The sequence below is a fragment of the Lycium ferocissimum genome, chromosome 11, assembly GCF_029784015.1.
Source record: "Lycium ferocissimum isolate CSIRO_LF1 chromosome 11, AGI_CSIRO_Lferr_CH_V1, whole genome shotgun sequence".
NCBI classification, from domain to species: Eukaryota; Viridiplantae; Streptophyta; class Magnoliopsida; order Solanales; family Solanaceae; genus Lycium; species Lycium ferocissimum.
Window position 1 is genome coordinate 54,336,997 of NC_081352.1, and position 25,546 is coordinate 54,362,542.

Genomic DNA, 25,546 nt, shown 5'->3' on the forward strand with positions numbered 1-25,546 from the left:
AAAATCAAATTGTACACAACTCTTTCAGAAAGAAAAATAAAATACAAGGAAAACAAAAAAGGAATACACAAGATTAAGTGTGTGAACCAAATATTGTTGCAGTTTCTAAGATAACATCAAATGAGATTTGATTTGTAGTACTGTTTTATTATTTAATTTATAATATTATCAAATATATAACTATAATATGCGTCCTTAATCGTAACATTCCGTACTTCCAAACTAAATTATGGAACCATGGAATTAGAAAAATAAAATTTGTCTAAGTGTTTCAGAGCCGTCGGAGCTCGCTAGGTGAGTCCCAAAGTGAGGCCAAGGCTCCCTATAGACCTCGCCCAGCGAGGCAAGCCATGCAAAAGTAAAAAAACGTGAAATGTTGGCTAAGTGTGATAGACCTAGGAGCTCGCTGAGGTAAGCTTAAAGCGAGACAAGGTCATGCCATAGAACTCGCTCAGCGAGGTGTAGTGAACAAAACGAGAAAAATCCAAAAAAAATTCTAAATACATTTTGGACCGGTGAGCTTGCTGAGCTAAGCTCAAAGCGAGGTAGGACCTCGCTATAGAGCTCACTGAGCGAAGCCCTATAGCGAGGTCACACCTCGCTTTGGAGCTCGCTCAGCAAGCTAGGCAGTCCAGAAGTCCCGTCCTATAAATTCAATACTTAACTCGAAATTTCATTTATCAGACATTCCAACTTCGTAGAAAATCTTTGAAGGATGATTTTTCTTTCCTCTTAACCTCCCACATCAAGGTAAGAACATCTCTTTGATTCTTAATCAATCCTAGCACTAAATACATGATTCTTAACGTGATTCCTATATTAAAAACATAGTATTTTCAAGATAATCCTTCTCAAGTGATTCAAGCTAGGGTTTTTGGGTATTCTTCGTTAGAGCAGCAAACTAGTTCGTTGGATTGGAGTGTTTGCAGGCATGCAGGGCATCTATTCACGTGTGGGAGCATCTTTGTTCTTCCCCACACTACGCTTGATTCATGAACAACATTTTTTCTCAGATTTCTAGGGTATTTGGTCTCAATTCATGATAAACCCTAGATACATGTTTTTTTGAAATTATATACAGTATATGTCATGTCAGACATGTTTCAGTATTTATATTCATGAATATCATGTTGACTTATTGAATCCGTCTGTAATCCATGTAAACTCATAATTTGAAGTCCACGAGTTCTTAATTTCAAGTCGTGACCCTATGTTACTCTACCCCAAGTTCTTATGTGTGTGTGTGTGTGTATAAAAATCATGTTTATGAAATCCATGGGCTTTTAAGACAACCATGTTCATGTTCATATTCAAGTTTTAGGAGTAGCATAGATTTACCAAGAAGGCTTAAATCCCTGAAACAGCGTATGCCAATGTATGATAAGGATAGCTCCGCCCAGTTAGGACGATTCCTTCATGTTTATTGATAGGATCCATTCGTGTTATATTCATGTCCCACACCCGGTAAGGTATGGAATTGCTTTACTAATCGGGCCAGAGACCAGATTCCATGTGCTCACGTGGTTATTTCATGTTTTCGATTATCATGCCAGATCATGATCATGTCCATGTCCATGTTTCAATTTCAGCTTACAGTTTTCAATTACAGCTTACAGTTACAGTTTCAGTTTTAGTTTTGTATTACTTCATGTATCCATGTTATTGATTTGGGTTGCCTATTCCCCGAGCACCCCACTTATTATTCAGTTGCTTTACATACAAGTACAATTCCAGTGTACTTCCGTCTCTATTGCCCGGAGCCTGCATTTAACGATGCAGACATTGGTTCTAGGACGATGGATTTGCTCGCTAGGATTTCATCGTATCAGCTATTTGGTGAGTCCCACTTCCTTCGGGGCATTGTCTTTACTTTTCAGTATCATGTAATGTTAAACAATCAGGTATTCTGGGGGCCTTGTCGATGATTTAGTATTTCAAACACATGTCAGAGGTTTCATAGACTAGTCGGTCATGTCATGTTGGGTATTCAGTTATGTTCAGCCTTGTGGGTTACACTATCATGTTTTCTGACTATTTCCGCACTTATGTTTTTAAAACAGTATTTTCGATATTATTATGATGTCACATGTTTTATTCAGACTATTCGTGTTTTAACTTATATTCCCCGTCAGTACATGTCTCATGTTGATTCAGCAAGCCATGTGGTTCGCTCGATCACATGCAGTCAGGCATCGAGTGCCGTGTTATGTTCAGGCTCAGGTTCGGGGCGTGACATTAATATTCTCTCAGTCAATTAAATTTGAGATTTTATACCTTTTATTAGCTTATATTAAGATTAAAAAATTATTATTTATATATATAATATGATATATGCTTATTGATTATACGTGTAACAAAGTATTTCGTTACACTATCCGGCATTCCAATATCTTTTATAACTATCGAATACCAAATATTTTTAAAATGTATATCAAATATCATACCAAATATATACCGTAATATCGAAATTGTAGTACAAAATTTTTAATTTCGATAATTCGATATATACGAAAGGACGTATGTCCCTAATTTAGCATCAGGAGATCAACGTAGAGCACTAACGTCGCTATTGGTGATATGAAAAATTTAGTGATGAAGCTCCGATATAAATGAGAATTCAACTTAACGGTGCAGTATATCATTGTTTGACTTTCATTTAGGCTAATTTGAGGCTTTATTAAGATGGTTAATTTGAAATGAGGCATAGTGATACAATCCGACTTGGGGAACGTATGGAAACAAACAACAAATACGCGGAATTAAAGATAGAGTAGAAATCAAGAGATGAGAAGTGAAGAAATGGGGATGAGAATAGAGGGATAGGAGCAAGACCCAATTAAGATCGGATTTACGGGCAAACTTGGATATATGAAATACAAACCCTCTCAATTGAATCAACCTAAGAGAAGCTATACTATTTGAAGTTCAACAAGAGTTAATCAAATGAATCCACAAATGAGCAACTTTATTATGAACATCAATGGAAAAGAGTTTCAATAGCTTATAATGGAATCCACCATAATTAACTATCAATCTATTAATCCTAAGATTAACACTACTAAACTACCTACCAAACCAACTATCACTCATCAAGAGTATTCATTTCAGCATCATTCAAAAAACTCACTTAATGAAATGGCAGGTGTAGTATTTAGACTACTATGCTACAAAAGATTAGGTTAGCTATTACAAAAATACCCTTAATGAAGTAAGGTCTTTGTTTGGTCTTCTTCGTGGATGATGACTTGACTCTAAAGAATAGTCTCTTTGCATAAATAGCCACCTTTCGGCCTTTAACTACCCAAGATTGCAATTGTAGCCATACATCAAACATTTGGGCTTCTTTAAGAAGCAAGCTTCGGGCTTTGGGCCTTGGATTCTTGATCTCTTGAACTCTTCCTCCGTGATATCTTCCATAGCTAGAAGGCTCTCCAATGGCTCTCTTCAAGTGCTTCCATAGCTTCATTCTCTATTTGTGATGATATTCATGTTAGTTGGTGTATGGTCTTAAATCTTGATAAATAATTTAGAGAATAAGTAATTAATGTTAAGGGTAAAATATTTGACTCGGCACACCTTAAGAAATAATAAATAAAATATTAATTTAATATATGACTTTAATTATTATAAATCATCTAAATTTTAGAGTCAAATTTGACAGTTTTTCCAAAGAAAAAAAAAAGTGGTAGCACACTATATTATATTAAAAAAAAAAAAAAAGAAAGAGGAGATAAAACGTCGTAGGGCAATTTTTCACCGTACCAACCGAAACTGTGCCGTCACCTTTCTGGGGCTCCGGTTATCTCACTGGACTTCATATCTCCTTTGTTAGCTTCAGCTATGACAAACCAAAGATTCATTTCATAAATCTTAATCTTACATTCACAAACATTAAAAGAAGCATCTAATGATGTTGTTAACAATCAGACAAGCAAGCCAAAAATCAAGAACCTTGAAGAACACCCATTTATTCTATCTTTTTTACTCCACTCATACAATTCCTCCACCAAGACAGCCAATTTCTGCATACCCTTTCTTACCCTTTTCTTCTAATGTATTGTCAACTTCAAGAATCAATGAATTACAGCCTAAAGATGTTGTTTTATCCTTTAAAGATTGGTTTATGAGTAGAAAAAACCCTGTTTTTGATCGGATCTTTGAGATTTTAAGGACTCAAGATGATGTTACAGCTGATATAGCATTGTCTAGATTCAATCTTAGATTATCTGAGTCATTGGTTCTTGATGTGTTGAATTATGAGAAAAATAAGGATGTTTTGTCTTGTTTGAAGTTCTTTGATTGGGCTGGTAGACAACCTGGTTTTCATCATACTCGTGCTACTTTTAATACCATTTTCAAGATTTTGTCTAAGGAAAAGTTGATGTCTTTAATGGTTGAGTTCTTGGATAAGTATATGAAGCAAAGGTATTTCCATAAAGCTAGGTTTTATAATACTTTGGTGATTGGTTACGCGGTGGCGGGGAAGCCTGAGCTCGCGCTACAATTGTTTGGTAGAATGCGGTTTCAGGGTGTCGATTTGGATGCATTTGCTTATCATGTGTTGCTTAATGCATTGGTGGAAGATGGTTTTTATGATGGCTTTGAGATGGTGTTGAAACAGATTAAGTTTAGAGGTTTTGAGGATGCGATAACGCATGCTATATTCGTTAAGAGTCTTTGCCAGCAAACGGAGCTGGATCGAGCTGAGGAGTATCTTAGAGGGTTGTTGAGCAATGGAGGGGTAGGATTGAGTGGGATTGTTGTGGCTAATCTTGTCGATGCTTTGTGTAAAAATAAGGAATTTAAGAGAGCTGCAAGTTTGGTGCAGGATTTTAGAGAGTCTGGTTTGGTTCCGATGGAACAAGCGTATAGTGTCTGGATTAAGGATCTTGCTCAGGCTGGGGAGCTAACTGAGGCAGTTGAATTTTTGAAAGGGAAGAAACTGGCTGATGGGTATGTTCCTGATGTTTTTCGCTATAATAGCTTAGTGTGTCGGCTTTTAAGAGAAAATAGGCTAGAGGAGGTTTATGACTTGTTGATGGATATGAAGGATCAAGATATAATACCTGATGATGTTACCATGAATGTAACTTTGTGCTTCTTCTGCAAGGTGGGTATGGCAGATGTTGCCCTCGAGTTGTATGACTCGAGATCAGAATTTGGCCTGTCTGTAAGTAGTATGACCTATAACTATCTTATAAATACTCTATTAGGTGATGCAAGTGTTGACGAAGCGTATCTCGTGTTGAAGAATGCCATTCAACAAGGCTTTTTCCCTGGTAGAAGGACATTTTCAATTATTGCTGATGCTCTATGCCGAGAGGGGAAGCTTGACAGAGTGAAAGAGTTGGTTCTTGCTTCTCTAGACCGGAATTGTATGCCCAGTGACACAATCTATAACAAGTTCATATCAGCCTTATGTAGGGCCAGCAGGGTGGAAGATGGATACATGGTACACGGAGAGCTAAGCAGATTGGATAAGGTTAGTAGCAGGAGTACTTATTTTGACTTGATTAGTGGCTTTAACAAGTCAAGTAGGGGAGATATTGCCGCAAGATTGTTAATAGAAATGCAAGAAAAAGGTCATAGTCCAGACCGGAGATTGTACAGGGCGGTTATTTGTTGTTTATGTCAAATGGAGGATCCAGAGAAGCTATTTTACAGTTTATTAGAGGTTCAGTTGTCTCGGCATGAACCTAGCTGCCTTGTTTATAATTACTTCATTGATGGAGCTGGTCATGCTGGAAAACCTGAGCTGGCCAGAGATGTATATGAAATGATGAAAAGAAATGGTATCACACCAAATTTGCAGTCTGACATATTAATGTTGCAAAGTTATTTAAAAGCTGGAAAAATTGCTGATGCGTTAAATTACTTCCGTGACTTGTCCAATAGAAGAAATCTAGGAAGAAAACTATGGAACACCATAGTTGTTGGTCTTTGTAAAGCTAACAAGCCCGAAAATGCATGGGACATGTTCTGGGAGATGAGGTCAACTCATTTGAGGCCAAGCATGGAATGTTACGAGGAACTTGTTAAATTGCTTTGCGCACGGAGAGATTATTATAAGGCTATTCTTCTGGTAGAAGACTTGATGCAAGTTGGTCGTCGGGTTTCATCCTTCATAGGCAATGTACTTTTGTTACACTCTTTACATACTCAAAGAGTCTTTAGTGCTTGGATGCACTTTAGAGACTTGCGCAACACGAAGGATCAAAGCTTAGCACTGGGCGATCTGATCAAGACTTTCTCTGGTGGTAGTAATCTGGACAGTGAGATTTTGCAAATGGAAGAACTGATTCGACAGTGCTTTCCTCTTGACATCTACACGTACAATTTGTTGTTGAGAAAACTAACCATAAGTGAAATGGATCTTGCTTGCAATTACTTTGAGAGATTATGTAAGAGAGGATATGAGCCAAATCGATGGACTTACGATATATTAGTTCACGGCTTCTTAAAAGTTGGCCGGAATTCTGAGGCTAGAAGATGGATGGAAGAAATGTTCAGAAAAGGTTTTGATCTGACTGAGGCTACAAAGACATTTGTTTAAACTATACTGTGAATCTCAGTCTAGATGGAATGGGATTCCTCATTCAGGTATTAGAATGCAACATTGTTTGATTTTTACTTTGTTGGGTTCCTCTTGTAAGGAGAGAAAACTTCAGCTTCTTTTAGTTTTTTCCCATAAGGATTATAAAAGAGTTCTGGTTTTTACTTCTTTTAGAATCCAACTCCTATGACTTGTAAAGATAATAGAAGTAATCTAGGAACTTAAGTTGACTTCTTACTGCCTTCTAAAGTTGTGCAGACACCTGATCTGAGAGCTTTCAGATCTGCACTACATTTTTTGTGAAATTAGATCTGCACTCCATTAAAATTACCATTTGTAATGTTCAGCTGCATTAGCGTTGAGTTAGTATTACTCTATGATCTTATAAGCACAGGTTTACATGGATTCTTTAGTGATATACGTTTTTGAGTAGGTAGATTTTTCCGCTTCATTTAAGTTCTATTGTTACTACTTTTCGAAGTAGAAGCTGAGTTATATTGTAGGTTGTCAATGTTAAGTGAAAAAGCTACTTGAGTTAATTCAAAAAATAAGTGGGAGGGACATAGCAATGACCAGCGGAAAAATAGCTCGACATCAGAATGATAAAAAAGCTTAACACCTCTCATTCTTATTACTTTTTCAATATGGAAACGAAAAGAAAAAAAAAAAAAGAAAAAGAAAAATCCAAAGGTCGTTTTTATTCAAAACAGGAATTTTGACTTCACGTGGTATCTTTGTGTTATGGAAATGTTACATATAAAAGCAAAACCTGATTTCTGTGCCAATGTAAGATAGATGGAGAAAGTTTGCTAAAAGTTTAGAACTCTGTGTGTTGAATAAAAAAAACTATTTATTTAAGGTATCTTCAATGTATTCCATTGCCATTGTAACATTCATTTATAAAGGCTTGTATCATATTACTAAAAGTTTAGAACTCATTACTTCATTGGCCAGATTTAGGGGTATGTTCAAAATCAATTTTCCAGCCAGTATTTGGGGTTGGGGGGGCGGGGGTGAGGAATTCAATTAGGTAACCAAATGCAAGCTTGCCTCTTCCAATTATCTTCTGGAGTTTAATGCTTTTTGTTAGATTTCATGTAATACCACATATGATAAACTTTATCTGTTCAAGATCTTTCTTGCAGTCCCATGCTTTGTATTGTATATCGTCTTAGTTGTTATTTCTCTGCCCTTTACTTTTCTTCTTTTATATAACAAAATTACCTTTGTATCTGACTTTGACATTCTGCATTTTAGGTTGGTCTGGTTGGCTGTGATTACTGATGTGGCTGTCTGGACGTAAGTTGGTGGCACATGAAACATAAATAAAAATACCAGTGCATTTGAAGATGGAGTACTGTAGGCTGTCCTTATTCCTACAGAGATATGGGGCCAGGCTGGAAAAGTTATCTGGATTTAATGCATGAGTCGGATGATGATGATGATGATCTAGTGAGAGAGGACAGATTTTCCTCATCAGTCTATTAAGATTTCCAGGGCACGTAGAAAGGTGTTTTCTTCACATGGTTGGCAGCTAGGGGAGTGATCCTAACAGCAGAGAACTTGAGGAAGAGAAGGATTACCTATGTTAGTTGGTGCTACATGTGCAGATGTTCCGGAGAAGATGTAGATCACCTTTTATTGCATGACGTGGCTGAGCGATTATGGGTGGTGGCCCTAAACTGGCTCGGCATATCATGGGTGATGCCCGGCACAGTGAAGGAGACGATGTATAGTTGGGCATTCAGGAGGAGGAAGAGAAGACAGAGGCTTACGTTGCTCCGTTAGCCATTTCGTGGGTTCTTTGGAGAGAGAGAAACATAGAGCTGTTGAAGGAGTTGCTAGTGATTTTGTTAAGCTGCAAAATAGTGTCTTGTTTTTAATTTTCTTTTGGTGCACCCATGAAGTGCCTACGTGCATCGAGGATTGGTGTTCTATAGGGAACCATATTTTGATGCAGGTTCTCTTCTTTTGGTATACGGCTTGTATACGGGATTTTCCCATCATTTATAAAATTGTTTACCTTATCCAAAAATGCATGAGTCAGTGAAGTAGCCATTATAAGGGATGCCATGTCCTGTGCTCTGAGTGATCTTAAAGGTAGAGAAGCAGTAAACATGGAGAAAAACCTCAACGGTGTGATGCCAACTGATTAACAAGCTTACCTGCTTCAGGTTTGAAACCATTTGATTTGAGATGTTTTAAGACATACTTTTAGCTTTTTTTTTTTTAGATTTGAGATGATCCTATTCTTGTAGAATTCTGGTGTATATGGTTTTGTCATATAATTCTTATTCTGTTGATCATGTCTTTCTAAATGCATCCATTTGCAAAATATGGTTGGGTATTGTTGTTATCTCCAACTCAGTTTGATTGCTACTAGAGCTTGAAAAGTTTCAGAATAGCAATAATTAATATTCCCTATTTTCTCCAATTTGTAATGGACACAATGTTTAAGAAAGAAAAAGAAGATTTTTTCACAATTAATTAGATGTGGATAATATACCATAAGTACTTCCACACCCAATACTTTGTCTTTGTAACCAGTAGACCTACGACAAGCATGTCAATTTTAAAATGGGAACAAAAACGTAACTGGTTTGTAATTGTAGAAAGATGCCAATGTTTGGCTGGGAAAAATGGAAATAGTGCTAAATAAATTAAGATGGAGGGAGTAATAATAGTGAGTTATCATAATCATTTATTTTTGTGGAGGAGTGCATGCTAAGAAGTTAACAAGTGATTATGCATCATAGCTTCATCATATTATCATTGTTATCACCATCATCATTATTGTTATGTTTTTAGAGGTTCTGCATAAGTGCACATTTAAGAGCCTTTGAGTGTGGTACACATCATTCCTGCACTATGATTGTGGTTGTCGTCTCTCGTCTTCAAGCGATGATGTCCTTTTTCACCTGCTTAGCAGTTTATAAATTTGGACTTTAAGCTGCTTTGCAGGCCATCCATACCGATTGCCAAGTTCCTTCCACTTCTACAGGTTAGCAATATGAGTATGGCAACTATTGGGGCCAATATCAGCAATTCACTCAGTGGATGGATCACAAAAATGATCCCGTTCTTTTGCTGTTTCTGATACAAAATAAACTTTCTCAGAGTCATGTGGTGATCAGACTTTTCCCAAACCTATCAACATACCACTTCCCTACTCAAGATGGTCCAAAAGTTAGTGAAGACTGTGAAGTCCTTGAGGAGAACGGATATAGTTTCACTTTATTTGACAGTTCTTGCTAGTTTATATTTTCATAGGAGCTTGTAAGATTCTTCAGTGGAGTTTTTCAGGCACCATCTTATGCAGCTAGTTTTCTAGATGGTTTTCTAGTACGTACGGAAATTGTCAGGGACCAGCAAACATGATGGTTAAAGGATGATATTCTGTTATATATTGTTGCAGAATCCTTTAAAAGCTTCACTATCTATTATCATGTAGCTACTTGTGCAGAGGGTAACTCAGTTGATTATGTAGTGATTGATTGATTATTGATTAGCATGTTCTGTAGAATGTTAAGCACTGATTGTAGCAAAACATTGGTGCTCAAATGTTAGTATATTGGTCCGTTGATGGAACTAGAGGACTGTAAGTTATGTAGAATCCTGTAATATAGAACTGTGAGTGGAATGGCTATTCTCAAGATTAGTATGCTGTGAAGACATTTTAAGAAGTTGCTTCTTTTGATGCTTGGAGGCTAAAGGTGTACCTGTGGTGTACATTAGAGCGATAAAGGACATGTATGATGGAGCTAAGACCAGGGTAAGGACGGTAGGAGACGCGGAGACTTCCCCACTGCTCACGGGGTTGCATCGGGATCGGCCCCTTAGCCCGTTTCTATTCGCTTTGGTGATGGATGAATTGACGCGACAAACGAGGAGAGGTGCCTTGGTGTACGTTGTTCGCAGATGACATAGTCCCGATTGACGAGACTCGCAACGGAGTTAACGATGTTGGAGGAGACGTGACGTTGGAGTCTAAAGGATTTAAATTGAGTAGGACCAAGACGGAATACTTGGAGCGAGTTGATGGCGTACCGCGTGAGGGGATGAGGAAGTGAGGCTTGGTACCCGGTGCCATTCAAAAAAAGAAAGGAAGTTTCAAGTACCTTGGGTCTATTATACGGGAAGATGGGGATATCAACGACGATGTTTCACATCGTATTGGTGCGAGGTGGATGAAATGGAGACTCGCCTCGGAGTCTTTGTGTGATAAGAAAGTGCCTCCCAAAACTTAAAGGCAAGTTCTACAAAGTGGTGGTTAGACCGACTTTATTGTACGGAGCGGAGTGTTGGCCGATTAAGAAATGCCACATTCAGAAGATGAAAGTCGCAGAAATGCGAATGCTGCGGTGGATGTGTGGACACACTAGGAGAGATAGAATTAGGAATGAAGATATCCGAAACAAGATGGGAGTGGCATCGGTGGAGGACAAGATGCGGGAAGCGATACCGAGATGGTTTGGGCATGTAAAGAGGAGAGACGAGAGAGATCTTTGCGGTGCGGAGGTGTGAGAGGTTGGTATGGATGGTTTGAGCGAGGTAAAGGGAGGCGAAGAAGTATTGGGAGAGGTGATTAGACAGATATGGCACAGTTTCAAGCTCCGAGGACATGACCTTAGATAGGAGGTTGTGGAGGACTCAGATTAGGATAGAAGGCTAGGTGGCTTACCCTTTCACCATAGTAGTTGCAGTTTCTCTCATTCGTTTATTACCTTTGGTTTATGCATCTAATTGCTGCTTATATTTGTTGGGCCGTTGTACTTTGATTATTTTTTTATCTATAGTAGTTAATGCTCCTTTATTCCCGGACTGTTCTACCATGACTTTCTCGCTTTTGGTATTCGTGTTATCATATTGTTTTCGATATGCTTGGCCCTATCTGACCTTTTGTCTTGTTTTCCTCTTATCTTCCTCTCTTCTCTCTCTTGGTTGGTCTTTCGGAAACAACCGCCTACCTTTCAAGGTGGGGGTTAGTACGCGTACCTTCCACCTCCCCGGACCCACGTAGGTGGGATTATCTGGCTTGTTGTTGTTGTTGTTGTTGCTTCTTTTGAAAGAAAACAGTCCTTGGCTTTTATTTAAGGGAAAAGGGCCTGATTTACCCCTCTACTTTCAAAAAAGGTTCATATTTACCCCTCGTTATACTATCAGGCCATTTATACCCCTACCGTTACAATAGTTGAAATATTTGCCTATTTTTAACGGAGGGGTAAATATGAACCTTTTCCAAAGTAGAGGGGTAAATCGTGCCCTAAAAAATAAAACACCCTAAAGTTTCCAAACAAAACTTACTTCGGGTACCTTTTCAATTCTAAATGACTATCCGAACGTCTACATATCCTTGATGTATTGAGCCTACATTATTGTACGCGGAAAAATATCGAGTTCTATATAAAATATTGACGTTTGAGTCTTGACACACCACTAATCATTGGTCAAAGTATGAAAAAAAATTAAATTTTTCAACCAAAACTTACTTCGGGTACCTTTTCAACCCTAAAATGACGATCCGAATGTCTACGAATCCTTGATGTATTGAGCTACATTATTGTACAGAAAAAATATCAGGTTCTATATAAAATATTGACGTTTTAAGTCTTGACACACCACTAATCATTGGTCAAAGTATGAATAAAAAACAAAAATTGGCCAACTTTATTTTTTGCAACACTTAGTGTTATTTTCCATACTTTGACCAATGATTAGTGGTGTGTCAAGACTCCAAAACGTCAATATTTTATATAGAACCCCGATATTTTTTTCTCGCATAATAATGTAGGCTCAATACATCAAGGATTCGTAGACGTTCGGATCGTCATTTTAGGGGTTGAAAAGGTACCCGAAGTAAGTTTTGGTTGAAAAAATTTAGTTTTTTTATTCATACTTTGACCAATGATTAGTGGTGTGTCAAGACTCCGAAACGTCAATATTTTATATAGAACCTGATATTTTTTCTGCGTACAATAATGTAGGCTCAATACATCAAGGATATGTAGACGTTCGGATAGTCATTTTAGGGGTTGAAAAGGTACCCAAGTAAGTTTTGTTTGGAAACTTTAGGGTGTTTTATTTTTAGGGCCCGATTTACCCTCTACTTTGGAAAAGGTTCATATTTACCCCTCCGTTAAAAATAGGGGCAAATATTTCAACTATTGTAACGGTAGGGGTATAAATGGCCTGATAGTATAACGAGGGGTAAATATGAACCTTTTTTGAAAGTAGAGGGGTAAATCAGGCCCTTTTCCCTTTATTTAACTTCTATTCAAAAGTTCTCCCTATAATTTCTGACAATATATTTCTCTGTTTTTATCAATAATTGCTATACTTACCTGGAGAATTTTGCTGCCTCAGTTCCTGTGATAAGTTACTGATGCAAGGATCACATGTTAGTTCTTTGACCAAATTTGGACACTACAAGGAATAAACATGTACTCCACCCGTCCCAATATATATGAGGGTTGACCTATTTGAGCCGAGGGTCTTTCGGAAACAGCCTCCCTACCTTCCAAGGTGGGGGTAAGGTCTGCGTACACTTTACCCTCCCCAGACCTCACGTTGTGGGATCCAACTGGGTATGTTGTTGTTGACCTATTTGGGAAGTCAAACAACTCTTTTTTTTTTAACTACGATTTTCTCTAACTCTTTTCATATATTGTGAATTATTAATTATGTAGACGTATTGTACTTTTTATGTAGTTTTCAAATATGTAAATTTATAATAAAATACTCGAAGAATCTATGTTTGAAATTGAGTCAAAGAAAGAGCTGTTTGACTCCTCAAATCGGTCAACCCTCGTATAATTTGGGACGGAGGGAGTATGTCTAAAAGCTTTCTGAACATGTTTATTCTGCTGGAAAGAAATTTTTTGTCGTAATCGACAGTTACCAGAGATTTCTATGTGAAACATATTAATGTCCTAGTCTAATGACCTTGTGGCAATTTAAAATGATTTTGTGATTTTCTGAATCTAATTAATTGCATGCTATTTGGTGGGTGCTTCCTAGAACAGTAGCAGAGGTGATAACAAGTTGGAGGATGAGCAACTGGATGCTAGAGAAGACATAGAAAAATAGGCACCCTAAGTATTTTTTGGCTAGTATGGGGAGAGCACATGCTAGAATCTTCAAAGGAGTTGAGAATTGAATATCTACAGTCATATTTCTCTCTTTCATTTGTGTCTTTGGTATGAAGAGAACATACCATGCTGTATAGATGGTCAAACACTCAAGACTTTGGGAGGTCTTACACATACTTGGATCAAACTTTTGTATCACTACAGCATATTGCTCTGAATCGATGAGATATACTTGACTTACTAAAAGATTAATTTCATGCTTTGCTATTTCTTTTGCTCCAGATTTTTCATAAGGCCCGTGATAACCAAGGTTCTGCCTTCTGCTAGGTGGCCCGATAAAGGAGAGAGGACCCGGAAAATTGGAAAGACGACTGCTCTACTTTTATCCATTTCACCTTTTCTTGAGGTAGTCAACTTTATAGAAATGTGGAAGGTGCCCTGGTACATATCAATGAAGTGAGTTGAGAACCATGAGGTCTCAGGTTCAAATCTCAGCAGAGACAAAAACAGTAGGCAATTTCTTTCCATCTGTTCTCTAGCCTTAGTGGATAGAGTTACCTGTTACCTGTTGCTGGTGGCAAGTATCCCGTGGAATTAGTCGAGGTGAGCGTAAGCTGGCCTGGACACCACGGTTATCAAGAAAAAAGGGCACTAGAGTTTTACTATTAGTTTCAGGTATTTTTACATCTTGGAGGTCATCAAGACATATGTCGGCCTTTATTTTGATGAACTAACTCTACAAAATTTGGAGTATTTCAGATGAGATAATTTGACATAGAATACTGATTATTTATTGCAGCAGATGGGATGTTTCTTTGTGCTTTTGGGTCTGAGAGAGCCTGACTTTGTTCACTGTCCCAGCTTGTACTTTGACATTAAAAGTAGTTCATTTAGGCAACTCCCATCCCCTTGGTGCTCTATTTATTTTGTAATTTGATTATAATGTTGTTGACATAGGTCCATTTTGTTAATGAAGCTCGAGTTTGAATCGTTCATGTTAGTCTGCATTTGTTTTTTTTTTGTTTTTTTTTAAATTACAACTATTTATTTGTGTTGGGTAAGGAAAATTCATTTAAATTTTGTACAAAGTCTTAAAATCTAAATCATGAAGGTGCTGAGTAATTTTTTGTTTATCCAGAACTTTGCTTAGCTCCATCAAAATTAATCCAAAGCTATATAGGTCAAGCGTCGTGTGGATTCTATGCTTATATTATGCCTGTCCAATTTACAAAATTATAATCAGTGTTAACTATTGCTCTGATTCCATCATTGAAGATATATGGTACAGTATTTCATCTGCTGCTATATTACAACAGGAACTTTTCCAACTCCATTTTTATTTGTTTTAATTCTACTGTCCACTTATGCGTATTTATTTCATATAATTAGACCTTGCATACTTTCATTTATGTAAGCAAATAGATAGATAAGATTATAAAAATGAAAGTTAAGTAAATACATGATGAAGTTTATCTCCATAATCTGGTGAAAGATACTTTTAAATGTGAAGAAGTTACTTAACTTATTTTTGTATCAATAAAGTCGCTAAACTTATGGATTTTCTCTTACGAAGTCACTGTACCCGAGATGCCACTTTCGGTCACCAAAAAAATGACTTGGCATTGCTTTTAACAAGGAATGAACAAATCTATCCTCTAAAGGAAAACAGCATTATATTATGTCTCCTTATTAATATGCATTTTGCGGAACCATGGGACAAGATGCATGGTTATATTTCCTTAGGCTCAGATTCATCCAGAGCTTTTCTTCCAGTGATTAGCTCCATCAAAAATTACACCAAAGCTAAACAAATCAATCTTCGTGGTCGTTTTGCCTGTAGCTGTCCAATTAAACAATATAATCAGTGTTAACTTACTACTTATTTCTTTCATACTAGTGATGAAATTTAAGATGAGGTCTGTAAATTCAAAATTGAACATGGTCAGTGAGATTACTATCGACCCCGACTTGTTTGGTATCGAACGTTGCTGTTGTAGGGAGAATAAAATAAACATGAAATCAAACCACTCGCATACTTTCATTTATGTAAGCAAGTAGATAGATGAAATAACAAAAAGAAAGTTAACAAATTACATGATGAAGTTTCACCTGCATACTCTGGTGGAAGATACCATTGAAGATATTCAATAATTGTTGCAACATCCAATCCTATGGTTAACCTCCTTGTCCATTCAAGGGATTTTATTCCATGTTTTCCAATTCCACCCCTTCCTAATATATTCAACTTGCTGAAGTTGTTAGTGGCTTCATCAACACATTTTAATTTTCAACAAATAAATAAAATGAGTCCAATTTCAGTCTTGAAAAACAATATAAGACATTTATGACAACAATCACTAGAGAAGGTTGGAATTTATAACAAAGTATTCCACAACCACGAATTTAGAATTGTTCATCTTCCAGTCAACTAAAATGATCTACTGGGCAAACAGTCCATAATTTCAAGGCTTCACATCATTAATAGTTGGAGCAACATTTTTTAAAATTATTGAGAGACAGTTTCAATCACTATTTTCAACCTTTTTGCTGCACCATCTTTTAGAAACCAACACCAACCAATCCACACGACTAAACTGGTATTCCTGGACAATTAGGTAACAATTTTCTGCAAGTCGTCCATCTTAAAGATGACCATAAGGTACTTCACAGATTAAAGTAATACTACAATCATGCTTTCTAAGATCAAGTACATCATTTGAAGTTGTATATCGACTACGACTAAATCTAAGAGGTACCCCAGGCGATCCATGACTTGAATTTTATGGTTCGGGTTTGCATCCTACCACAACACTTTTCCTTTAAGATTTTCCGAGTTCGAAATCAAATTATTTATACTTATTTAGTGAATTCTTTAACATATATACATGGTTCGAGTCAAAACTATTAAATTTGCGTGAAACCATACCTTATTCTAAGGTCCATGGGAGAAATATTAGTTTTCTACATGTCGTAAGACCTCTTCTACTCCCATAAATCTCCATTCAGTAAAAGAAAGTATAGAGCAAAGAGGTAACTTGACGTTTATATTTTAGGTGAAAATCTTGTTCTCCTCTCAAATTGGTGAAAAGATTCAAACTTTTTATTCAATTTTAGGCTATACAAGAAATGTTTAATTTATTCTGCCTTTGAGGTTATCGACCCTCCCCTTCGTCTAAAAATTTGTAGGATTATAATTTTTCTTTTCTTTTTCTTTTAACATGTTGCTTAGCTTGGGGTAAGGCTGCGTAGAATAGATCTTTATAGTTCGGCCCTTCCCCAGATCCTATGCATAGCAGGAATTTAGTGCACTTGGCTGCCCTTTTTTTATGTTGGTTAACTTGGGAACATGTTCTTTCCTTCACATTTTCCTCTACACCTTAATTTCTTGGGAAAAAAACACGGTGAAGCCACCTGCCCAAAAGAAAAGCCCAAAGAGGCCCCACTTTGGGCTTAATACCCGAGCTGCCTATTTGGCCCATACTATTCCCAGGTGCTAGCCGCCCAGCCCACACTACAGGAAAAAAAAAATCAGACTTTTGTGGCAACTTTAGCCGCAACAAAAGGCTATCTACATAAAGTACAGGACTATTTGTGGCGACTCGAGAAATAGTCACTAAAAGGTTTGCTAAAATCGCCACTAAAGATCAACGAAAAAATTCATATTAAGCCTTCAAAAAATATCCCAAAACATGTCTAATATGTGTATAATTAATAAATATACGTTAATTGAACCTTCAAGAAATATCCTCAAACATGTATAATATGTGTATAATTAGTAAGTATACATTTATTATACGTTGATTATACATTTGTTATACACAAATTTTACAGCAATGATATATTTTCTATACATATACTTTAGGGATACATATTCTATATGATAATAATACAGTTTCTATACGTGTGATACATTTTTTCTATACATATACAGTAGTGATAACATCTTCTATACAACAATGATACAGTTTCTATACGTATGATACATTTTCTATACATAGTGATACGTATACAAAAATGATGCAGTTTATACACATATGGTGGAATTAGCTGAAAAATGGCTAGAAAGTGGAATTATTTTGAAAAGGCTAAAAAATGACTTTTAAAATTCTTGGGCCACCAGGTGTCAATAGTTTCACTTGGTTGGCTATTTGTGTCCTTTTCCCTAATTTCTTTGCGGATTATATAGTTCCTTTCCTCTTCTAAAGCCTCATTTGTTTTCATTAAGATTAATACATCTGAATCAGAATGCATATCTGAATGATTAAGATATTGTCTCTAAATCTGAACACTGAATAATTAAGACTATTTGTTTTTCAATATCCGAATGTGCATAATGTATTTATTGTAAACATAATAAATATACAATTCAAATACAGAAAGTAATTAATTAATAGAAAATAAATATAAATCCATCAAATAAAATTATTATTATTTGATTAAAAAAATGAAACATTTATGTCCGTTAGTGATGGTCGAGATGCTTTGTAGTGGTGGTGGTGGTGATGGTTGATGCTAGTGGCTAGTAATGGTGGTAGTGATAGTTGTTATGGTGGAGCTAGTACGTTGGTGTTGTAGTGATTGTCGTGATGGTGACGGTTGGTTGTGATGGCAGAGGTGGTTAATGGTGATGGGTAGGATGGGGGTTGATGGTGGGTGGGGGATGGGGCTGGTAGTGGGTTGATGGTGGTAGGGGTGGGGTGGGGGTGGGGGTAGGGGTGGGGGTGGGGGTGGGGGTGGGGGGTGGGAGTTGGTAGTGGGTGGTGGAGGTGGAGGTGGAGCAAGTGGTTATGGAATGAGTGGTGTAAAAATTATCCATACAAAAATACCTCTTAATGAAAATAAGACTTTATTTAAGATCTTCATGATTAAAATCTATTCAGACCAAATAAATGCTTAGATCTTATTGTAAACAAATGCACTTAATTGCTTAAAGTCCGAACCATTCAGATTCAGACCTCCATTAACTGCAAACAAGTGAGGCCTAAATTGTGTAACTCTGATATCATTTTGAGAATAATTAGAGAGTTTGTTTTTATATATTTGTTAAAGACTATTGTACTGTTGTTTAGTATCAGCTACATAACTTGCCCAAAATAGATCTAAGCTATGACAAGAATGAAACAATTTACAGGAAGGATTATTGATCTTAATATTAGGCCATAAGCAAGTGTAAATATTTAAGCATCATTTGATCACTAGAAAAATCACCTTGTGTAGTGTTTTCATTTCCAGGTACACACTCACGTCTTACAAACTCATATTGAATTCACCGTACATGTCAAGGGTCAAGCCTCTTCTGTACCCTAACCCCTCAAAGAATCTAGTCTCGAACAAATGGCAGAACAACAGCATATATTGCCGATCTACAAATTCTAAGAATAATGTATTAAGTCATCTACTCCTAAAATATGGTCGATAAGCACAAGCAACTGCGTGTTCAGCATTCCCCATGAGTCAAAAGCTGAATCCAAGTATAGGCAAAATCTTCCAGACATTGTCCAATTCATGTCTAGTATTCTGCATCAATTGGCGACCCTGATTGCTCATATGGGATGAGAACAATGTTGAAGCAGTGTCCCTTGCCGGTCTTGAAATATTAAAGTTGAGCAAAAAGAATTTCATTCCATGTATCTGGAACACCAGGCAAGCACCAATGCAAACAATCCTGCACTCCGGGTGTTGATTTGATGCTGTATCGAGATATATGACCCTCGTCTCTCAGCTGAGACAAAGCTGTGATGTCCAAAAGCTTGACACCTGTTCCTTTTACTGCCCGTGCTGCACCTGCATCACTGGATTCATCTTGTACAACCTCCTTTCCACCAGAAAGTGGAGTGGTGTTATCGCAGGTGCCTCCACTGTTCCAATCTCCATTAAAGAAATGCCTAGGCGATATAGACCGATAAAATGCTTTAAGACCAGGGTATTTTGGCAGCTGTGAATCTACCCATTTAATGATGCTGTGCATTGTAAAATTCTTGGCACCAGCAATATCTGCAATTTTCCTGTTCGTATTAGGAACACCACCTACATACATGACCCACCGGTTGGCGTTAAGCTTTCCTCTATTCCAATGGTGTCCTGTATTTAGCACAAGGATATCAAATCTGGGTAGGTAACGACTCAAAAATGCTGGCGGGCGATCCAGGTGCATGGCGTAATCAGTAGCACGCTTAGAAGCATTAATGGGTCTCAAGTTACACAGACTAGCAGACCAATAGTAGAGAATAGTTGTTTGGGTACTCGGAAACCGATAAGCCCATCCGTCAGGTCGTACAGCATGACGAGCCTTTACAAGACCATATTCACGTCCCACGTCGAGAACGTCAGGTCTGTCTTTACCACCAGTAATCATACACATAAGCGACTGGAATTGTTGTCTGCCAAGCGAATCCCCAATGAAGGCCAGAGTTTTGTTCTCCATCCTGGATCCACAACCAAGTTCAGAAAATTCCTTGTATGTGAAAAACAAAGTGAAGTCAATTAAGTATCACCTGAAGACTTGAGGAAGAGAGAGAGCAATGCAATATTTCTATCCAACAAAGAGAAACTTAGACTTGGAAACATTGTGCAAACAGAATTCTCTTCAGACATTAGGATGTGAGAGAGATGAGGATAACAGGCACTACATAGAGGAGTTTCAGTCACAATTTTTTTCTTGCAGTTTATGTGAGTAATAAGTCTAATCTATTGGGTTTGCTCAAGCTCACTCTTCTGCTATTGGAAATAAAGACATGGTAGGTACAGTTGTACTTATGCCACTCAGATGGTTCTAATAGAGCTCATAAGAATTTTCCTGGGGTTAAACACATTTCAAGCATCAGATGGCTTCTTCTTTTTGATAAAGTAAGATGTTTCATTCACAATAGAGCATCAAGTAGATGCATAGTTACAAGGAAAGGAAAATGCATTCACAGAAGAACTGATAAATCCCTTTACAGTGTCAATCTAGGACAAGGCAGCCCGGTGCACTAAGCTCCCGCAATGCGCGGGGTCCGAGAAGGGCCGGACCACAAGGGTCTATTGTACGCAGCCTTACCTTGCATTTCTGCAAGAGGCTGTTTCCACAGCTCGAACCCGTGACCTCCTGGTCACATGCAATCTAGGACAAGGGAACTAACAAAATCCAACAATTGGTCAGTATCAATTTTTGGAAAAAGAACACACCTTTTAAGGAATTTAACACCTGTAAACTCTTCCATCTCGCAATCCCTTGGTCTCCAACGTAGTTTCTCGTATCCAAAATCTGTACGCTGTGTCAATCGGCAAGCCCACATGCCTGACAACCATCGCTTGCAGCCAAATCCAGAATATAAAGGCCGACTATCATCTGTGACCCATCTACCTTTAGCAGAATTACAACCTGGAAATTAAGATAAGGGTATTAGTAATTAATTACTTACTAACTATTGTACCAAATCCACCAAGCAATTTAAGGATAGGTCGCTAGGCAAACAAGACCATTTTTGAGATTATCCAGAACCCAAGAAAGGGTGAAAACTAGTTGGAAAAGGAAAGAAATTAGGATTTAATTCAATGACAATGTAATCAAATCCATCAAGATTTGACTTTCTTGAACATTAAGATAAATTCTACAGCTAAATGACGTCAAAGAGAAAGGAAACAAAGAATCAAATAGAACGATAATCACCATGATCTTTTGAGGCAGACGTCAGATTTTCTATAGGGCCACCTGCAGAATTCACTGGAGCAGCGACTTCATTTTCCTGTTCTCTTGAACTATTTTTTTCTTCCAAAGCTTTTAAATCTTCTCCTTTTTGGGTAAAGCTAGGGGGAATACCTGCACTTCCTGAAAAACACCATGAAAACATCAGATCCCTTAACCTCAACGGTATCTCAGCATACAAAGATATATAAAACATGAATAGGTACCAGTGAAAGTAGTTCTTTACTGCAGAAAGATAACACTTTGGCAAACATAAATCAAGTTGAGGACTTGGAAGCAACAGATTCAGCACACAATAAGAAGATTGGGAGCTATATACTCATACAACTCAGGAAAAGGGAAGTTCCTCTTTCTTTTAATTTGAAGGACAGAAAACAGACACATTTATCTTTGAAGCAGAGAAAGAAAATGACTTCACTATACCACTAATTCTTCATGATTTGAGGCACTCAAAAAAGACGAAAGATTGTAATCAAACATACTGTACCTTCTATCTCAGTATTAGTAATCAGTTCTTCAGTCACCTTATCCTTCGTAGAAGAGTTTGAAATGGCAGATACAAAGTTCATGTTTTCTTCTGATTGCCCTGATCTATTTCTTTCTGTTAAAACTTCTTCATCTTTCACTTTATAATCTGCAAGAGAACAAAGAAAAGATAAGTAATCCAATAGGATTCAGCAACATGTCCATCAAGTTCTATTTACTCTGTCACAATAAACAACTATTTGCCTTAAAGAGGAAAGTTTTTTTTTCTCCCTCCAACATTTAAACTGATATCAAATATACACACTGTATTATATTGTTTCAAGCTCGACTTGACATCTTACGGATTAACATTCAACTTTTTCATATTTGAAACATTATGTTAAACACTTCCCCACCAAACTGCATAAGACGATTTATCCAAACATTTCACTCTTAATACCTAGAAAAGTCAAAGTAGGATTTTTAATGGGACATATCCACTATGGGGAGAATTTAGATTAGTAGCCTTGTTGCTTAAAGTTGTTGAAGAAACAGATGATATCATTAATTACTAGGAAAAAGTTGAGAAAAGAAACTTTATGTTTTAGCATAATTCAGGCGGATCAACAGGGTAAGAAGGTATCCACAAGAAAGAAGATTATTATGCAAAAGAACCAGACAAAACATGCAAGAACCACAGCTTCTGCCAAGTTTCATGTCATCTAAACTCGAATATATCAATGTGATCCGGCTCTAAAAACACCTTTGTTTATTTAGACACGCTTTATTCTGGTACCTGCTATCTTACAATGGCTGCTCCAGTGGCATTGGGTTTTATTCAACCACTGGATCGTAACTGCATCTCAGTCAAAGAATGCTCCGTCCTACTAAACATATACAATATTTTTTTACAAAAAATTAAAAAGGTTGAACCGCCAAATAGCAGCAGCTTCTACGACCTAATATACTACATTATCTTTAAATGAGTCAACATATTTGCTAATCCAAAGTGGAAAATGAACTACCAATGGTATGGAAAATGTCAAAACAGAATTTATGCCAAACCTGGAGAAATCTGGAAGACATGATCCTGAGATGGTGTCCAATAAGAGAGAAAAGGGCTTTTCACGTATGCCAAAATAATAACAGTGGCACAGACCAATCCAATAAGGATGAGAGAGATCCTTGGCACCTTTAAACCTCCCTTCATCCTCAATGCATAGGAATTTATATACTTGAAGTCATTCCACCATAATGGATGTAGTGTTCACTTCAGTTCAATATCTGAAATAGTTGGAAGGAAAATGTTTGAGGTAAGACTGAAAAATAGTGTTTCTGGTGCAAAAAGATTAGAGATACCACAGGGCAATTTTAGACTCCTGATATAGGCAACAAAAATTACACAGAAAAATAACACGAAGACCCCTTCATGACAACATGATAGACAATAATATTCTACCAATCTTGAAACAAAAAATAAGTATAGGAGAGAGAGTAGGAGAGTGGAATTAAAAGAAAATTACCACTCTTACAGCTACCCTCTGTCTTATTATCTATGTAGGGGGTGGTTATGAGGGTGTTGCAGGAAAAAGATACTGTAGTACGCTCACAGTAGAATAAGTCCAAAACTACTTCTGTGTCCCTTTGTCATTAAATGGTATAGATATGAGATGCCATCTAATCATTTGAGATGCCTGATATAGGAAATAGGAATCTTATACTAGACCTTCCTTTGAAGGAAACTACAACCAAATCGTCAACACTTGAGATTCCTCTTAGACCAACAGCAGCTATCTTTCCTTTAGCTTCCTTCTCCATATCCTAGAGCCCCTTTTGGGTTCCCCCACCTAATTTCATGACGAAGATGCCCCTGCCTTTACCATGTATAAGATATTTCTAAACTCAGTCCCATCCTGCATCTTACTGTTGAATACAATTAGTTGCTCATGACTTGAATTTATTATATCAAAATAAAAACTATGGATCAACTTCGATCTTATAAATGTTTTACATTCAATTTTTCCCTTTGCTCACACTTTAGCGCCTCTCTTTGTTGCTCTCTCTTATTTACCACATTAGCTCATACAGTTTCTTTCTTGACTGCTCACTTCTTGCTTGATTTCATAACTCAAAATGACCATCTCTAAATATAGGTGGCGATGGAAGCATTAGTGAACGTATATAATACTCTTTTCTAAAATACTACCAACTACCTATGTTGCTTAGATCCTTTGAAAATGCTGCCGGTTGCGTGTCAGATCCTCCAAATATGCATTTTTGAGGATCTGACATGAGTTCGGCTGTATTTTTGGAGGATCTGAGCAACATAGCCAACTACCTATTTCTAGAATGCTAGAGTTGTTCTGTGAATTCTGAACAAATTACTTGAATATTCTATAGTCATTTGAACATCAAAGAAATAAAGTTGGTGACAATTTATTTCTAATCAGTTCAATTTTTGGACAAAACACAGAGCTGCTTTTTCATAAAGACACGTCTAACTACTGAAATATCAGATTGAAGCAGATTCATCAGTATCTTTGTCCCCTGAAGAACTAGTGTTAATTATTAAGTAAAAACTAGTTCCAATGCTAGTAAAAATGAGCCGCTTGCATTAGCAGTATCAAGGATTCATAATTTGATACCAAACAATTTCACTTGGTGCAGAGCCAAATAGGAAGTTGATGCAATTGTGAAGTCCAATAAAATCAGGGAACATTAGCCAAAGTTCACATTAAAAAATCCATTAACACATTAAAAAAATCCATTAACAAGAACCCAAAAACTAGATAATCCATAGATCCAATACAAAGTAGCTGCTCCCTCCGTCTCAAATTATCTGTCTTGGTTTCTAAAAATAGTTGTCTCAAATTATTTGTCGTTCTAAAAGTTCAAAACAAAATTAATTTTTTTTAAAACATTTTACCCTCAGTAGTTATTGTTCTTGAAGACTACAAACACCTCAATTGTGGGGTGATGTTCAAATACCAATGAAGGCCGGGTAAAATAGTTAGAAACTCGTCATAATTAATGTTTCTCTAGGTGCGTGTAAAAGAAAATCACGACAGATAATTTGAGACGCTCGGGAGTATAAGACTTAGGTTTCTGTTCAAATCACATTAACACAAGCTACAACACTCACCGTAGAAAATACTGACGAAGACATTAGATACATACATGTACAGCACGAAATATTCAAAAAATTATGGATCTTTAAGCAATTATTATAAACCACGCAAATAAAAAAAACAAACTGAATTACGGAGATAAATACTAAAATCTAGAAATGCATACCTTCAAACCTCTGAAATCTAACCTCCGAATCCTCGGATTTGATCTTGGAACAATAATTTTTTTTTGCAAATAAGAAATTATATTCAGTTTCGAAATATTAATGCAAAATTGTAAGTTTAGGACAAAAAATTCAGTGAGAGAATATAGAGAGATGATTGCAATGAGGGGTTTAGTTTGAAGATATATAGCTGAAAGGAGCTAAAGTGTGAGGACAAATGACAAACACACGAGATCGCGGACACAGAAAAATTAAGGAAATTATATATATATAGTAACATTTTGACTTTAACTTTTATTATATTACTCCCTCCGTTTACTTTTACTTGTCCAGTATTCAAACAATAGATTTTCACTTTTTACTTGTCACTTTTAGCATATCAAGCGAAGACAATTTTTTTATTTTTATTTTACCCATAGTATTAATTACTCACATCAAATTATTTTTAAAATCCAATAAAA

The 25,546-nt window shown here is 36.8% G+C and overlaps 2 protein-coding genes across 10 annotated transcripts; one reads left to right on the top strand and one right to left on the bottom strand.

Annotated features, from left to right (window-relative positions):
* Positions 1–3,699: 3,699 nt before the first annotated feature.
* Positions 3,700–14,636, top strand: LOC132037320 (pentatricopeptide repeat-containing protein At1g71210, mitochondrial). Of its 7 annotated transcripts, none has more exons than XR_009409838.1 (4): positions 3,700–6,600; positions 7,811–10,019; positions 13,969–14,316; positions 14,441–14,636. XR_009409838.1 is itself a non-coding variant. In XM_059427814.1 (2 exons), the coding sequence occupies exon 1, from the start codon at positions 3,908–3,910 to the stop codon at positions 6,551–6,553; it is 2,646 nt and encodes an 881-aa protein (XP_059283797.1). In that variant the 5' UTR covers positions 3,700–3,907; the 3' UTR covers positions 6,554–6,600; positions 7,811–10,250. The 7 variants fall into 7 exon arrangements, 1 of the variants encoding a protein (XP_059283797.1); XR_009409834.1 differs by having other exon boundaries at positions 7,811–8,727; positions 9,515–10,019; positions 13,969–14,636; XR_009409837.1 differs by having other exon boundaries at positions 7,811–8,727; positions 9,555–10,019; positions 13,969–14,636.
* A 4,142-nt stretch (positions 14,637–18,778) lies between these two features.
* Positions 18,779–25,325, bottom strand: LOC132037322 (protein trichome birefringence-like 16). Of its 3 annotated transcripts, none has more exons than XM_059427815.1 (6): positions 25,088–25,325; positions 22,859–23,077; positions 21,816–21,962; positions 21,293–21,451; positions 20,809–21,004; positions 18,779–20,066 (listed from the first exon to the last, which is right to left on the bottom strand). In XM_059427815.1, the coding sequence occupies exons 2-6, from the start codon at positions 23,001–23,003 to the stop codon at positions 19,238–19,240; spliced, it is 1,476 nt and encodes a 491-aa protein (XP_059283798.1). In that variant the 5' UTR covers positions 23,004–23,077; positions 25,088–25,325; the 3' UTR covers positions 18,779–19,237. The 3 variants fall into 3 exon arrangements, with proteins under 3 accessions (XP_059283798.1, XP_059283800.1, XP_059283801.1); XM_059427817.1 differs by lacking the exon at positions 25,088–25,325 and adding an exon at positions 23,404–23,490; XM_059427818.1 differs by lacking the exon at positions 22,859–23,077.
* Positions 25,326–25,546: the final 221 nt, after the last annotated feature.

What these genes read in the sequence shown, in the direction of transcription:
- LOC132037320 (XM_059427814.1), top strand. Translation starts at nt 3,908, where the DNA reads ATGATGTTGTTAACAATCAGACAAGCAAGCCAAAAATCAAGAACCTTG.
- LOC132037322 (XM_059427815.1), bottom strand. Translation starts at nt 23,003, where the DNA reads ATGAAGGGAGGTTTAAAGGTGCCAAGGATCTCTCTCATCCTTATTGGA. An exon ending in TGTCTTCCAGATTTCTCCAG is followed by an intron (nt 21,963 to 22,858) that starts GTTTGGCATAAA and finishes GTTCTCTTGCAG; the next exon opens with ATTATAAAGTGAAAGATGAA. An exon ending in GGTGTTAAATTCCTTAAAAG is followed by an intron (nt 20,067 to 20,808) that starts GTGTGTTCTTTT and finishes TTGTGGATCCAG; the next exon opens with GATGGAGAACAAAACTCTGG.